The sequence below is a fragment of the Anoplopoma fimbria genome, chromosome 9, assembly GCF_027596085.1.
Source record: "Anoplopoma fimbria isolate UVic2021 breed Golden Eagle Sablefish chromosome 9, Afim_UVic_2022, whole genome shotgun sequence".
Taxonomy (NCBI): domain Eukaryota; kingdom Metazoa; phylum Chordata; class Actinopteri; order Perciformes; family Anoplopomatidae; genus Anoplopoma; species Anoplopoma fimbria.
The window spans coordinates 19522644-19540346 of NC_072457.1; the positions used below are offsets into that span (position 1 = coordinate 19522644).

Consider the following 17703-nt stretch of genomic DNA (forward strand, 5'->3'; position numbering starts at 1 on the left):
TGACAAACCAACTCCCGGTTTTTGCGTCATCTTCTGGCGACAGAACCCAGCTTCGCGCCAAGCAGTTGGATGATTAGATTACTTTTTTTTCTGACAACAAACCTGCGAGAAAGCTGTTTATGATGGTAAGTTTCAAGTTTGAAGGCTTCATTATTATCTGTCTGCAGGCTGCCAATATAAACAGCCTGGTTGGAAAACGCAGCAGTCCTGCAGCCGTCCTGTTGAACCGATGCTGCGGCTGAAACGCAGGAGGAGAGCTGATGAGCTGAGCGCGGAACGCGTTCTGCTCCTCGCTGGCTCTGTCCTCGTGTCACAGCATTATGTTTTTATACAGTTTTAAAAAATACACTTTCTCCTTTAAAAAAAATAAATTAAAAAAAAAAAGTCAATGTCAGAAAGTGAAATCTTCAAACTGGAAAGCATTCATTTGCATCCAGTATATGACGTTGTATGGTACGTCAGATATCTATCAGTGCAGCTCAGTGATCTGTGCACTCAGTCAGTCACTTTTGTTACCAGGTTAAAATATCAAAACGTTACATGTTCAATTCTATTCAGTTTATTTTGTATAGCCCAGAATCACAAATTACAAATGTGCCTCAGAGGGCTTTACAATCTGTACACATGAGACATCCTCTGTCCCTGAACCTTCACATTCACAGGAAAAACTCCCCTAAAAAACCCCTTTAACAGGGAGAAAAAAGGAAGAAACCTCTGGGAGAACGACAGAGGAGGGATCCTTCTCCCAGGATGGACAGAATGCAATAGATGTCATGTGTACAGAATGAACAGCATAACAGAGATACAACACATTCAATGTATATGACATAAATTATTCATATAATAAGACTACTTATAATAACAGCAGCAATTATTATAGTAGAATTATAATTATGAAATAGGGAATAGTAATAGTAATGTGACTAATAATAATAATAATGTTGACTGTCCGCACGCAGGACATCAGGCGGTTCTTTGCACCGACTTCAGACAAGTCTGCGGTGCAGAAGCCAGCTGCAAATGGAAACGTCAGAACAGAGAAGAAGAAGAAGAATCCTCTGTCTTCAGACGAGGAGGTGAAGAAGAAAAAGAAAGAGACCGCCAAGGCAAGGAAATGATGTTACCCCCCCTGCCCTCCTTGCAGCGATTCACCTGTTTCATTATTCCTCATGTTTCATTGTGGTTCATATGCTTCAGGTGAAAAGCTCCAAACCAGAGGAGAAACAAAAGGACAGTGAGAAAAAACGAAAGAAGCGTGCAGTCATAGAATCTGGTATGTATATTAATGTATTCATACATTTTGTGTACATCTGTTTGAGAACTGTCTTTAAAATATGCAGAGGGTTGTTTTCTAATAATCACTGTCCTTCTGAAAATGTTGAATAACTGAAATAAAAAAATGACTTGGTTAAAAGTTTTGTTTTTTTTACTGTGCAATGGACTGAATATGTATTAATCCAGGTGGTTAGAGGAGTCTTTGACGATTCTGCAAATACTTTTAACTAAATAGTTGCCGTCAAAAAATATTTCGAAGGATATTCAGAAATATGGATGCTTTGCATTGTGGAGAAGGGACTTTTCGATCAGCTGTGGTCAACAGTTTGACACTCTGCTCTTCAACCTCCCTGCGTCTTTTCTTTATGGGGCATCTCGTTTTTCTGTCTGTCCAGACTCGGAGGATGAGAAGCCAGTGAGCAAGACAAAGAAATCCCCAAAAGTGAAACAGACGACCAGCAAAAAGGAGCCACCGCCCAAAAAAGATCCTGTGCAGTATGTTTCTGAAACAGGTAGTTGGCCGATGTTTTCTTTCTTCATATTGAAGACGTACATGCTTGGGTTGTGCAATCTGACCTGACATCCATGTCGTGACTCACTGTCACATTTACCTTGATGACGAAGGGAAAGAGATGATCTCATACATAAGTATAGCTCTAGTTTGCACGTCTTTGAAATCAGATTTCCACAGAGAGGAACATAGTCATCGGACATACCAGTTGGATCCTCACTGGAAAATGTCCTGAAAAAGTCCTGTCAATAATGTTGACCTCTTAAATTGAAAATACACTTCAGTGATTCAAATGAAAATAAATAAGTTAGGAAGTGTAAATCCATTTATGTCATTATGTTAAGAATTGGGAGGACTCAAACGTAGGAAGATTGGGTCCATCTTGAATATGAGGAATGATGTAAATTTATGAAGAATTTATTCTGATAGGATATTTCTCTTTTTTGGTTCGTAGACTCAGACAGTGACAACTTTCAGACCTTGAAGAAGGTCTCCAAACCCAAGCAGAATGGCACGGCCAAACAGACAAAGTCCGATGCAGGCAGTGCTCGTCCAGGAGTCAAAGAGGAGCTGAAGTCTCCGTCCAAGCCCTCCACCACACAGGGGAAAGCTGCGCTGAAGTCTCCCGTCACCCCAAAGTCAACCTTGCCTCCTCCGTGCAAACAAACCCCCACCTCAGTACTCGACTACTTTGGCAATGCGACTGTTCAGCGTTCAGATAAGAAGCTCGTAGCCAGCACCAAACGAAAGGCTGTGAGTGCTTTTTTCCTTTTATCCAAAAACGCCAAGATTCATGGCTTTCTGAGTATCAGCCACTGAACCCTTTACTGAACCTTTTTTTTTTTCAGCCCTCATTGCAATATCAAATAAGAATCTTTTCACAACAAACTGATTTTGAAAAAAAACTCATCTTCTCCTCAGCCAACGCAGGACGCAGATGATCTGATGAGTGATGAGCAAATCGCCAAACAGCTCCAGATGGATGAGGACATGATGGAGGTAGGCTGATCAATATAACAGCCGGTGGTTCATTGCACTAGTAATTAAAGCTGAAAAGTAGTCGATGTTATCAGGGAACCTTTTTCATAATTTTTCATGTAATAAAAGAGAATTGTATTATTTATTTCATATGAATTGTAAAATGAATATCTTTGGGTTGTAGACTCTTAGTTGGATAACACAAACAGATTGAAATGTCATGCTATGCCTTGAAAAAATTATAATGGATTTGTTTTTATCTGAGAAAGTAATCTGCAGATTCATCGATAATGAAAATTAGCGTTAAGTGTAATTTCTTATGTAGTGTGCCTGCCTGTAAAAGTATGATGGCTGGTGCACTTATAGAAAACCTGCAAAAGTTAAGGACTTTAAACGTTTGCCTCTTATGCCTTAATGTGGAAAATTTAAATATGAATCTTTTGGAGATTACTGAAATTGAAATAATGATTTAATGTTTGCTTGAATGTAAAAAGTCCACCGAGTAACACACAAAACAAGTTGCTCAGTTAAAACCTATATTCAAAGTCTGAGTTTCATTCTCGTACCTGTGCTTTCTCAATCCAACCTCACTCAGCTGGAAAAGCAGGTCCATGAGGACGAGGAATTTGCCAGAACTCTGGCCATGCTGGATGAGGAGCCTCAAGCGAAGAAGGTCATATAAAAAAGAAAAAAAACAACACAAAGGGAAATCCACTTTTTATATTAGTGGTTGTTGAATATAATTTTGTGTGTGTGTTCTCATCCAGGCTCGTAAAGGCTCTGATGAAAAACCAGCCACTACTGCATTCCCCAAAATGAGCAGTACAGACTCTGCTGCTGGCAGCAAGAGCAGCCTGTCAAAGACCGACCGAAGGGGCAGCGTGTCGGAGGATGTGATTGGCCCGACTCCTAAGAAGGAACCCGCCCCTGTCAAAGCCAGTCTCAAACTGGCCATGATGAAGAAAAAGGCCGAGGAGCGAGACGAAGGACCGAAGGGCAAAACGCCAATTTCACCCACAAAAATAAAAATCTCTCCCAAAAAGGAGCCCCTCGCTTCCTCGAGCTCTGACAAGAAGTTCACTCCCAAAACGGGAACCACACCTACCACCGTTAAAACTTCTCCAAAGAAACCAGAGGTGAGCAAACACAAAGCACATAAACACATCATATATTTGCAAAGTGAAAAACAGGGAGTACGGAACTTAAAAGCACATTAAATGTCCTCTCTGTCTCTTAATCTGATTAGAGCACAAGTACGAGTCCTGAGGACGCAGAGAAGAAGAAGGGCAACTCTGCAGCTTTCAGGAACTTCCTCAACAGAGATGGACCACGAGCTCTGGGCTCCAAGGAAATCCCACAGGTCACACACACATCGGCCATCAGACTGACCACCAGCTTCCCTTTGAACTTCCTTCATCTTGTTCCTAAATGTATATTGTGTGTGTGTGTGTTTTCCAGGGTGCAGATAACTGTTTGGAGGGCTGCGTGTTTGTGCTGACGGGGGTCATGGAGTCCATGGAGAGGGATGACGCCAAGTCCCTCATCGAGCGCTACGGAGGCAAGGTGACGGGCAACATCAGCAAGAAGACCACCTACCTGGTGCAGGGCAGAGACAGCGGAGTCTCCAAGCTCGAGAAGGTGACCGACCTGTTCAGAACCAGAGAAGCATGTCCTGAAGAAAATATGTGTGATTGGGGAGTGGACTGATGCAGACTTGCATGGTTTTTGGATGACTTTATCATCAAATGGAGACTAATTAACCCTGATGTTTCGGCTGCGTTTTAGATGCAACCGGAGCTGATCACAGCTTTAAGTTGTCTATACTCTGCTTTAATTCATTATAGTATATAACTGATGAATTGTACATGCCATAATAATGAGCTTACTCACAGTTAATCAGTGTGCAATACTGAGCATTTTAAAGGAGTTTCTACTGAAGCAGGTGCTGTGTCACAAATGTGATGGATGTGTATTGTTTATCATATCTTCAATCAGAATCTGCAAATGATTTGCCAATCATCTTGGTGAGCATAAAACTGTAGGGGAGATGTTTTTCAGGAATGGATGAGCAGTTTATGTAGGCACCAATGAAGAATATAAGTAATATTCAAACGGCAGCAATTTCAATAATTTGACACTTTCTGTCTTTCCCTTCCTGCCTATTTTCTTTACTATTTCTACGTATCTGTCCGTCAAATAATATACTTAACTGCACAATTGTCTTTATACTCAGGCGGAGAGTCACGGAACCAAGATCCTAGATGAGGATGGTCTGTTGGAGCTGATCAGAACCAAACCAGGGAAGAAGTCCAAGTATGAGATCACTGCAGAGGCTGAGGTCAGCGCTAACATTTTGTCATTTGCAAGTGTTAGTTGTAAAAATAAACGTTATTTCAGGTTATTTCATGCTTCTCACAAAGTAATAAGTGGTAGTTTTACAAAGTAAGATGTCAAAACCTTTTTAGCAGTAAAAGTGATTTGTTATACATTTCTTTGTATTATTTATTTTCTGAAAAAATTTAAATAAAGCCTTGGGAGATGCATCAAAATGCTCCTTTTCAGTGATCTTTAACCTCAATTATATTATGCACGTAAGGATGAATTTTATTTAGATGTGCTGTAACTAATCTGGGATTTTTATCTTTCTTTTCTTTTTTTAGAGCAAAGCCTCAAAGACCAGGACTCCCCCCAGCAAGACCTCAAAGAGCACCCCCAAAGCCCAGAAGATCTCTCCCTCCAAGGGGAATTCCCGTTCCCCTCACACCCCGAGCCCATCAAAGACCAGCCTGGCACAAGGCCACGGTGCCAGGACCAGATATGGTAGCACTCCACCTGGGAGAGGCTCAGGTCACACAGCCCGCCGGGAACTCGGCCTTTCCTCCTCCTCCTCCTCTTCTTCATCCTCTGCACAAGGAAAATCATCCCCAGCAGCAACAGGGGAGGACGCCAGTCTGCTGTGGGTGGACAAGTACCGTCCACTCTCTCTGAAGACTGTGATTGGTCAACAGGGAGACCAGAGCTGTGCCAATAAGCTGCTCCGCTGGCTGCAGAACTGGAACAAACACCACAGCGGGGGCTCTTCAAAGCCAGCAGGTAGGAGACGGTTCATGTCTCTTTGCCTTCTCGAAATGTGTGTGAGCTGAATTTTGAGTAAAAATAAAAACTAGATATCAGAGCTCATTTTAGTTCTGAAAACATTATCCGCGTTAAACAGTGTGTGTTTTGTGCCGTTTGTTGCTGTGCAGCTGCGAGGTTTGGTAAGTTTGGAGGAGGGAAAGATGATGGATCAGCATTCAAAGCTGCTCTGCTCTCTGGACCTCCTGGCGTGGGGAAGACCACTACAGCTGCCCTTGTCTGTGAGGTCAGTCTGAAAACACACACAGGCATGTTTTGGGGTGCTTTTCTATGTATTCACAACAGTGTACTATTTTTAAGTACTGCTGCACCCATCACTCTCAGTTGGGACAAATAATGTCTTAAACCTGAACACTTAGCTTCAATCTCGGTCTTTTTTTCCACTCAACGTCTCCGCTGTGTTTGTGTGTCGACCTGCAGGAGTTGGGCTTCAGCTACGTGGAGATGAACGCAAGCAGCACTCGCAGCAAAAACAGTCTGAAGGAAGTCGTCGCAGAGTCACTTAACAACACCAGCATCGAGAGCTTCTACAAAGGTGATCCCTCTTTTTCACTTTTATTTTTCCTGTTTTCTGTCTTTTACACATTTGACAATCCCTTAGCCTTTAGGGTTGGGTTTGTTTCAGAAGAAAAACACCCAGAAGGTTTTAATTTTGGAGCGGCAATAGGAACGGAAGTCTTCTGAGTTTGATTTGTTTGCATAACAGCATTGCAAAAAGAAAATCACAATTTCCCCTAAGGTTTTTATTGTAGTCAAGAAAAAGCTTGCCTTAGCAGTAGATACCCATGCTTTAGTAGTATGTGGTCACATACTGTTCATGCAGAACAGTATGTGAACATAGTATGTGTAAATTTAAAATAGCTTGATGTAAAAATAATTTAGAGGCTGATAAAGCGTAATTATCTTCTCTTCGAGAATGAACATTTTCACTATTTGTCAAGAATTGAAGTGAACGCTGTGTGGCATATGTGTCTGTTTGTGTGTTTTGTAGGCACCTCTCAGAAAGTGAGCAGTAAACACGTCCTGATCATGGATGAGATTGATGGCATGGCTGGCAACGAGGACCGCGGAGGAATCCAGGTTAAAAAAAAACTAAAACATTTCTCTTATAGTCTGAGCAGATTCTCAAATTTTGAAGAAGTAAGAGGGTGTGGTTGATCTGAACTTTTTAGATAGGAATACGGATGTTTTAAAGAAAAACTGTTTAATTTGTGATGACATTGGTGCATCTATTATTCAAATGCATTTAAAGAAATGATGGCTGTCAAATCGGCATATTTCACTGAAGATAACTGCTCCTAGCAACTGTTGCCACAGGGGACTGAAAGTAACAACTGGTGGACAGATGCATCATGTTGATACTGACCTCTGACCCTTTGCATCCTGCAGGAGATGATCGGTCTGATCAAAAATTCAAAGATTCCCATCATCTGCATGTGCAATGATCGTAACCACCAGAAGATCAGGTCACTGGCCAACTACTGCTTTGATTTGCGCTTCCAGAGGCCGCGAGTGGAACAGATCAAGGTAAACACACACACACACACACACACACACACACCCACACTGTCCCACATCTGACAAGTTTCTAGAATTTGGGTTAAAAAATAACTTGAGAATACAAGACACAGAGAAAAGTTCATGTAAATCTAAGGTTGTATTCATTTGTTTAGTGGCTGAAAACAAGCTTATCATAAAAAAATAATGTTCATGGAGATGTAGGGATTGAATAAAAGCAAATGATTCCTGATATGCACCACAACAACAAAAAACAATAACTGCAGTCTGTTACCCATTTTAAAATTGAAACTGTTAAAGCTCCTTCACTTCTGTTTTCTGTTTCTTTTAAATTTTCAGGGAGCCATGATGTCCCTCGCTTTCAAAGAGGGAATCAAGATCCCACCCCCAGCTCTTAATGAAATTATCCTAGCCTCCAATCAGGACATACGACAGGTAAAGAAGACCAAGTCTCATAAATATACACTGAGTATGTGTCTTCAATTGCAACCCTCTCACCATGTTGACTGTTTTTTCTCTCCAGGTGATCCACAACCTGAGCATGTGGTCAGCCAAAGACAAGGTGATGACGTATGACCAGTGCAAGTCGGACGCAGCCAGTGCCCGCAAGGACATGAAACTGGGGCCGTTTGATGTTTGTAGGAAGGTGTTTTCCTCGGGGGAGGACAGCGCCCACATGAGCCTCATCGACAAGTCGGACCTCTTCTTCCACGACTACTCGCTAGCCCCGCTCTTTGTCCAAGAGAACTACCTGCATGTTCGGCCAAGGGCTGCAGGGTGAGAGAGGCTAGCTGTTTCCACCTCTATGCTAAGCTAGGCTAATTGCTTCATTAACGCACAGACACAGGAGTGGTATCAATCCTCTCGATTCTCGACAAGAAAACAGAACAAATATTCAGGACCGTGTCTAACTATTCATGTAATATTTCGCGTCCCTCTTCTCATAGTGGTGACCTGAAGTCCCACCTGATGTTGCTCAGCAAGGCGGCCGACTCCATCTCTGACGGAGACCTGGTGGACAGACGGATCCGCTCTGGGCAGAACTGGTCGTTGCTGCCCACCCAGGTAACACAGACACACTAAGGAGACACACACACACACACACACACACTCACTCGCACAGAAACTTGAAAGAAGTGAAGGTGATTCATCCTTGTATATCAAGGTGTACAGCGCACTCACTGACTGCTGCTTGATAATGTTACGCTAAGTCCCTTTACGGTTGAAGGTGTGAATCTTTACTGGCCTCACAATTCGCTTTCGATTACTATACACACATCAACGATTCTCGATGCATCTAACTTATTATAAGTAGTCTTATTATATGAATCATTTATGTCATATACATTGAATGTGTTGTATCTCTGTTATGCTGTTCATTCTGTACACATGACATCTATTGCATTCTGTCCATCCTGGGAGAAGGATCCCTCCTGTGCCGATGTGAGGGAAGGACAGAGGATGTCGCATGTGTACAGATTGTAAAGCCCTCTGAGGCAAATTTGTAATTTGTGATTCTGGGCTATACAAAATAAACTGAATTTAATTGAATTAACTGTATTACACCCTCAATTAACTAGACCCACGGCTACTTTTTCAAGCATTATATAATCAGAACTCTTTAATCTGAACCTAATCCTAGTCCCTGATCTGGGACCCTGACGCGTAGGTCATTTAACATTCATTTTGGTGGAATCTAGAATAAAGGCATTTTAATTTTACCTCCGATTATTTTCTTAAGGACACTTACATTTTATACTTATTTGGGTATTCCACCAATGCAATGAGCCCTTCACAAGATTAGGTCAAATCTGTGCACCTGAAGGATCTAAGGAGCACCTGTATGTTATTACCACATACTCTTCTACTGCATTGTCTTCACGTTCAGTAATCTGAACTCCCTTTTTATGGTGCTTTAAAATCAGACCACAACACGAATCAGAAGTACTACACCTTTTTGACACACCTTATTCATTTTTGTAAAGCATATTAAACTATGACTTTATAACATACTATGTTTTTATGTGGGAGAATATAGGACGACTTTTTATGATGTACCATTCAACTTTTTTAAATTGCAGACCATACTTTGACTTTTAAGACTTTTTATGGCATACTATACAATGCCTTTTTTGGACATTTTTTATCACCATTGTTTTTTTCGTTCAATTTTATGTTTTTTTTTTAAGGCATAATACAATATAAAAAATGTTTGTTACATTTGAATAATGCACTATCATGACATTTAAATGTAATGACACGTGTGTAAAGCACCAGAGATTCATCGTTGTGCTGGTCTGTGTGTGTGTTTGTGTGCTCGTAGGCAATCTATGCCAGTGTTTTACCAGGCGAGCTGATGAAAGGCTATATGAGTCAGTTCCCCACCTTCCCCAGCTGGCTCGGCAAGTTCTCCTCCACCAACAAACATTCCCGCATCGTCCAGGAGCTGGCCTCACACATGGGTTTAAAGTGAGTGGGCCTTGATCGCTATCTTTTAATTATTTAAACACATAATCACATCGGAGTATATCGGAACGTCTCATTTGTTTTTGCTCTTGCAGGACGATGAGCAGCAGACAGGCGGTGAACCTGGACTACTTGTACTACCTGCGGCAGGCGCTGCTGAGCCCTCTTCAGAGGCACGGAGCAGAGGGCGCCGGTGAAGCTGTGCAGCTGCTGGACAACTACCAGCTCATCAAGGAAGACGTGGACAGCATCATGGAGATCAGCATCTGGGGCGGACAGCCAGACCCCTACTCCAAACTGGACTCTAAGGTCAGCAGGAGGCGGGAGGGAGTGTTTAGATTTTGGTAATTGGCATGGATACGTTGCTTGAAAGTGAAGTATAAGGAATTATACCAGTTAGTTCAGGTTATTGTGTGCAGACAACACTCGCATCAGTGTCACTCTGCTTTATTTACCCACCTAAAACAGTTAAACACAATGCTCGACATATCTACACATCAAGTAGATACATAACAACATTGGTGTTTATTTGGCCTCGTGTGTCTGTCCACCTTGCGGATGTAGGGCCAATACTTCCTACTACTACAGTGGGTTCGCCATTAGCGAGGTAACGGTGAACCAAAACATTTAAGTCGCGGGCCAGAAATCCAGTTCTGTGATAATTCTTTGTGGGTTCATTGCTCCACTGACCCCTTTCACATTACATGTATTCATTTGACCAATTATTTAAAAAAGAAAAAATTAAGCATACTTTTGGCTGCTTCAATTCATTTGTTTTTTCTGTTTGACAAAATACATTTTCAGCTTTGTTTGTTTCAACTGCAAATCCTAGATGATGAAATTGTCTTATAATATAAATATTACATTTGATGTCTTGCTCACCGATACACTGTCTCCTCGCAGGTGAAGGCAGCATTCACACGGGCCTACAACAAAGAAGTTCACCTGACGCCGTACTCTCTGCAAGTGGTGAAGAAGGGCCGTGGCGGTGGGGAGTCGGAGTTGGGAGGAGAGGATGTGGACAACGGAGCTCAGGAGTCTGAGGACGAGGGCCTCAAAACTGACGCCATGATCAAAGTAAGAGCATTAACGACGAGATCCAAACCCGTTCGATCCCATGTACGCGCCTCGCTAAAGGCTGTCTTTATATGTTTCTCTGTTTACATGTCGTCCGTGTCTTGTTCCTCCCTGCAGCAGAAGAAGGCCAAAGCAACCAAGGAGTCCAAGAAGAAGGAGAAGGAGGAGGATTCTGGGAAGGACAAGGATAAAGGCAAGGGCAAGGGGAAGGGAAAAGGCAAGGCCAAGAAATGACCTCTGACCAGAGGAGGAAAACTGTCCTGTCTACCTCCCTCCGCCCCCACAGACTTTACTCTTTCTCTGCACTTGCAACGATCCCTAAATGAGTATCGTAAAGTAGTGAGTCTTGTTACTTTAGGCTACAGGTGTCCCTCATTCAAACACTTAATGCTAACCCCGCTAAGCTAGTAAGAAAGGTTTCCACTTTTTTAACTTCCTTTCGTGTTTCCATCAGAGCAAACGAATGATGTATACTATCTGCTTGTTCCGTTCATTATCATGTCTATACCTCTATAGCAACGTGTCTCATAAGGATTATATTGCATTTCTCCCGCCATCAGTTTTTGGTCCAGGTGTTGAGGCTGTAAATAATGTGACTGATGTATAAGGCTGTTCTCTTTGCTACGACTACAATACAGAAATGTTTTAGCTCTACGGTTAGCACTGATGTTCTTGTAAATTGCAATTTTTGTAAAATACTTTCCAGAGGATTAAAGGAGAAATATGTCACTCATGAGTGTCAGTGATTGATTTCCTTGTTTAATGGTGACTTTTAAAAAATGGTTTCTGGGAGTTAATTTTTTTTAAAAGGTTTAATATCAAATACTAAGATTACACTTGGCCTGCTCTTTGAATATAGATCGTATTCTCAGATAATCTCACTTCTCTGAAGTTTATTTTGAAATACTCAAAAGACAATCCATGCAATGAAATCCAAATTGTATGCAGCATGAGGATTATGAACAATGATGTGGATACAACTTGCTTACTGCCAATCATTTTTTTGTTCAATCATTTGGTCTATGAAAAATAATAAAAGAAATTGGCCATTTTCTAATCACTCGAGGTCAGCACTTATTCTGTAGTTGCACCATACTTTTTCCTCAGTCAGTACTAGTCAGCGCTTCTGAACTGAAAATAAGATTATTTTTTTACATACTACACTGACTTTTTTTATGACCTAATGTATTTTTACTTTTTTATGGCCTACTATAATGTGACTTTTTATGACCAAACATGCTATGATTTATTTTTAATGACATACTATACTTTGACTTTTTGTTACATTTCCGTACATAGTTTACAATTACTTTTTTTGACATACAATACTTTTTCACTTTTTTTTCAAGTTCTTTCGACAGTTTATGAAGACTTTTTTTAACATACTATACTATGCCTTTTTTATAAAACACACTATACTATGACCGTTGATGACTTTTTTTCGATATGCTAACTATACAATGACATATTTATCACTTTATCCGACTTTACAAAGACTTTCTAAAACTTTAAACAAAATATTCTATTATTCTTTTCCACAACTTTTTAGACACTTTTATTACATACTATTATGTTTTATTACTTTAGTTGACCTACTATGCTCTGTGGTTTTTTTGACAGACTAGCTCTGACCTTTTCTACAGCATTTTGTAGTGTATGTAGGGGTTATTAATAACTATGTTAAAATTAAAATATTGCTCACGTTAAAAATTGCGGGGCACCACTCCTAAATAGGAGAAAATAATAAAAAATACAATCAATAATTTGGCAACAAATTATCCAGTCTCAATATCTCAGGCGTAAATCCTGATTTCAGTGACCTTATAGTTCCCACTTTGAATCAATATGACAGACCACGACTTGGTGATAAATTAGTAATTTATTTCTAAAAGGATTAAATGAACAGATGACAAGATTAATAATTAAACAAGAATACAAATCAGGAATGAATTGATTTCAAATAAACAGGCAATATCATATCAGATAGTGAAGAAAAGTTGAGGTCTCCTCTTTCTCCTATCCCTACCCTACCCGGTCAATCCAAATTATTATTTCTCAGAGCTTTTATATACCCGACACCAACCCTGGATCATATTGAAGTTGATTGTTCCTACTGTGAGTAGCGGTGTCCAGATGACTTTGCAGGGGTTCAGCCAGCTGTTTCGGCGGTTCTCTGAGTCGGCTCGCATCCCTGTTCGGAGGGACGCCAATTTGAGGGCTCTCAGGAGGGATGCCGATTTGAGGGCTCTCAGGAGGGATGCCGATTTGAGGGCTCTCAGGAACGATGGTTTCTCAGCGGTTGCTTCAGCGGTCCTAGCAGTCTCAAACGATAATAATTAAAGTTGATATCTAACGGGGTCAACAGACGTACACTAAAACAAAATAAAGGCTTGCTTAAAAGGAATAATTATAAGATGCTTAAAAGTAGTTGAAGAGAAAAAGTACTGACAAAAACGGCTGTTCTAAAATAAAATAACGGGAGCTTTCGGTGTGTTCTGGTTTGGTAACTTAACTAATCTAACATTTTAAACAAACAACCTACATACTTTTCTTCACTATGAGCTTAATAAACCTTACACACTTGTATGGATACAGAAATGAAATTTCAGTTACATACACTTAATATACAGAATTTAACAGAGGTTATGCAGGTCAGACATGTGTTATCACCAATTGACCACTGGAGGGCAGTATGGTCACATGATGAGTCTGATTTGAAATATCTGAAAATGATTTTAACTCCGTTTTCCACTCTAGAACTACGGGATATAGACGTATTATCCTGAAATCAAATGGGAAATACTTTGATTGGAGTTATTGAATATTCTAAAGACCTATACAGTGTTATACAGAGATACATGGAATAATTGCAAGATACGTAGTGTGGTTCCTGCTCCCTTGACCCAAGTAGTTTATGATGTGACCTGGGAAGACCGGATGTTTAGTTATCAGATAGAAACATACATACTATACTATGAGTTTTTTCGACATAATATACTATGACATTTTTAGACATACAATACTATGACATTTTTATGACTGTTTTTAACATACTTTACTATGGCCTTCTTTAAACTTTCTACACTATGAGTTTCATGTGACTTTTTTGAACATACTATACTACAAGTTTTTTTTCAAAATACTATACTTTGACTTTTTTCAACTTTCTATGCTACACTTTTTTGTGTCTCTTTTCGACTTACTATGCTATGACTTTTTGAAGACTTTTTAAAACATTCTTTACTATGATTTCTTCAAGACATTTTATACCAGGACCATATATATTATACTATTCGTTTTTTCAACATAATAAACTATGAGAAATGTATGACATTTTGTGACATACTGAACTATATGTTTTTTTGACCTACTTTTCGATTGACTTTTTCATTTTTTTCGAGATACTATAATTCTTTTTACTTTTTAAGACAAACTATACTATGACTTTTTTCATATTTTTTTCACATCCTTTACTATTACTTTTTTATACCTTTTTTTTAAAAATCTTTTTTTCGATTTTTTAACATGGTTTTTTGCGACATACTATACTATTGCTTTTTAATGCCTTTACCCGTACTATATGATAACTTTTTCATGACATTATTTGAAAGAATATAACTTGCCTTTTAATTAGTTAATTAAATTAATTACTTTTTAGAACATAGTACAAGACTCCTTTTTCCAAAATAAATTTTTCCATCCAATACCATTTTATTATTTTATTTTCATCATAGTTTACTATGACTTTTTTGACATGACACACTTTGCCTTTTTATGACTTTTTGAACATATTTACGATGATATTCTTTGATATACTATTCTTTGCTTTTCATTTTTTTTTTGCCATTATCATTTTTCGACATGCTATATCATGAATTTATTATGATATATTTTGAGATACTATTATTTTTACATTTTCGACATACCATACCTTGCCTTTTAATTCCTTTTTTTAACAACCTAACCTATAACATTTTTGACTCTTTCAAAATACTATACTATGATATGTTCTTTTTTAAATATTATGCTATGAATTTTTTACCTACTTTTTTCGTCATACAATAATATCACTTTAGGTGCATTACCGCCACCTATTAGACTGGAGTTTGAGCAGTAGATTGGCAGGGAAAAAAACAAAAGTAAATTCTGTATATTATTCCTTTTACTTAGTACAAAACACAGAACAAGTTGAAGGTCATTCATTATCACACCTTTAAGCTGATTTATTAATTTCTTAAACATGTTAAGCCATCCATTGCCGTGCTGGCAACGGGTTCACACCATATAAGGAGTGGTGCATCGCATTGACATCATATGTTTCGTCAAAAGAAATGTTTATCATATTTTCCCCTTACAAAAGAAGAGACCTACCAATTGAAAAGAGCAAACAGTAAGGATGAAGAAGACACTGGCATTGTCCTACAGTGGCAAGGAGGCCACCGGCTGGTAGAAGCACTGAACGTCAAGGAAGACATCCCAACATTTATTACAGTCCAGCTTTCTTTTGACTCCTTTCCTGCTGTCTTACCATCCTCTTGTCTGACTGCAATGTTCTTCAGTCCGATGCTTTTATGACTCTTCCAGACTTATTAGCCCAACCTTCAGGTTTACACTGACAGTGGAGACTTTAGTGCCTTTGAGCCATCTTCACCATCTCCACCTTCTCTGTGCAATTGGCTAAGTAACACACTGGAAATGACGAAGAGTAAAATAACAAACCCTATACATACAGTCATACAATACAAGTACAAACATTATGAAAAATGCGTTTGCTTTCTTCTCATTTTTATACAAAATGTAATGGGTGCTTCAGCAACCAGGAGTTTGTTTTTCCTCCTCTCAGATATGAGGTTTTGATATTTACGCTGGATGTTAACCATAACTGTGTTATTGTTTTTACAACAGTTCTATGATACTGGAGGACATAAAAACATTTGGGACGGGACTGATGCACAACAATAACAAATGCAAACAAACAAGTCAGTGATTCACAAATCAAACAGAAGATATTATAGATTCATATGATCTTACTTACAATATTCCCCCCCCATGCACTACACAATAGTCTTGAATTTTCATATATTACATATATGCTACATTCTCTTAATTCTTATTTCACTGATATAAAGGCAAACATATCTCGTTGCAAAGGGTAAGCTGCTCTGCTTTTCTTTACATTTAAATTAGTATTATAGATTGAAATCTGACAATTTAAACAGTAATGACTTAGCTCATAGCAAACATAAATGTAGCTCATAAACTGGATTTTACGTAAACTCTTAATTCCTCTGATAGCAAGAATAGCAATTTCAATGTTTGTTTTTTTATCAACAATCACAATGTATATATACATCACCAGAACTAAAGCAAGCTCAATTTTAACATCCTGATCTTCCAAATGTTTCTGTATTGCACACACATAAACACACATAAAAATACAGAACTAATTTTTGGGAGAGGTTACAGTAGTAGATTTTAAAACATCTCTATTTTATATTTAAAATGCATACCAAAACATCTTAAAAAACAAACAAAAAAAAATGTCAATATGCTCGTTTCATAATGTCCAAATACAGTGTGCAGCCACCCGGTGGTGGTTTCGAATGATGTCCATTAATAAAATGCCATAACAGTAAAATGTATTAATACTTGTATCCTGCAATGTCATGTCCTTAAAGAAGGATCAAAGGTCGGAGGGCAGTCATGGGGGTTGGCTAGTCGGCTGCCCTACTAGAGACATTTTTTTTATTGACCACATGTTGATATTCCATTAACTGCAAAAAGAGAGAGAGAGAAGCATATATGTGAATGTAAACTGACTGGACACACAGAGTAATGACAATGTTTACTGTGTAAAAAAATAATAATGGACACTTTTTCACAGACAATAATCATGTAATAGCATGAAAGCAGGACCAGCGCTGGTCCAATAAAAAACATCAAAAGGCCCAAGCACAATACCACTGTGCTACTTGCTCACTGATATTACTCAATGGGAATAACCCTGACACAATTTATGGTCTACCCACCGATGCGTTTTCAATTATTTTGGCTAATTAAATCCTCTATTCAGGCATGTGTAGGTGTGTACAGACTTTGCTTTGCTGACATCTGGCTCACTCTCTAGTCACTGTTCTTGCAAAGGTTAAGGCGGATCATCTCACACCTCTATGATTCATATTTTGTTCAAGTTTTGTGAGCTCATGTAATTCTCTGCATAACTCCGCCTGCATGGGTGTACAGGGCCTAAATGGAAGAAAAACTCTTCCCACGCTGCTTGTGCAGGTGGGATGCGAGTCTGTGCATGAGACGATAGTAAAGTGTTTTAAATAGTAAGATTTTGGATAAACATGCATGTGTGGGAAGCAGTGAGTGTATGACTAGAAAAAACAAAACTAGGATTACCAACTGCCATAATTTTTCAGAGTTTATAGACGGATGTTTTGATATAGCTTTCGCTGTTAGAGTGGCCTACATTTACTTCAAATCATCAAGGATTTCTCCGTTCACCTTGGAGGCATGCAAGAGAAACGTTTTTTAACAATTCAAGGTAATGCGGAGTGAATAATTGATATACAAATGGTCATTTTAAGAGTGAAGTATTCCTTTAAACACCAAGCAGAAAAACATTATTTTGCTGCCCTCTCCAGTTGAAAGTTTAAAATCTGTGGCACCTTTGACCACTAATTGATGGATGTGGGTGGGTGTGGTCAGAAGTGTGCTCCTTTGCACCTGTAACCACA

At 39.2% G+C, this 17703-nt stretch overlaps 2 protein-coding genes across 2 annotated transcripts in view; one reads left to right on the forward strand and one right to left on the reverse strand.

Annotated features, from left to right (window-relative positions):
* The first annotated feature begins 13 nt into the window (after positions 1–13).
* Positions 14–11966, forward strand: rfc1 (replication factor C (activator 1) 1). Its single transcript, XM_054604174.1, has 23 exons — positions 14–125; positions 960–1106; positions 1198–1273; positions 1671–1787; positions 2241–2539; positions 2708–2785; positions 3360–3437; positions 3532–3900; positions 4011–4124; positions 4223–4402; positions 4998–5102; positions 5425–5857; positions 6010–6125; positions 6320–6434; positions 6891–6979; positions 7289–7426; positions 7757–7852; positions 7941–8194; positions 8365–8482; positions 9741–9886; positions 9979–10192; positions 10787–10960; positions 11078–11966. Exons 1-23 carry the CDS (start codon positions 120–122, stop codon positions 11192–11194), a joined length of 3579 nt encoding a protein of 1192 aa, XP_054460149.1. The 5' UTR covers positions 14–119; the 3' UTR covers positions 11195–11966.
* Positions 11967–15174: 3208 nt separating this feature from the next.
* LOC129096402 (calcium/calmodulin-dependent protein kinase type II delta 2 chain) overlaps positions 15175–17703 on the reverse strand; it is a 38655-nt gene continuing 36126 nt past the window's right edge. The window contains exon 20 of the mRNA XM_054605177.1: positions 15175–16734. Coding sequence (XP_054461152.1) covers positions 16731–16734 — 4 coding nt within the window. The 3' untranslated portion in view covers positions 15175–16730. The remainder of the gene's footprint in view (positions 16735–17703) is intronic.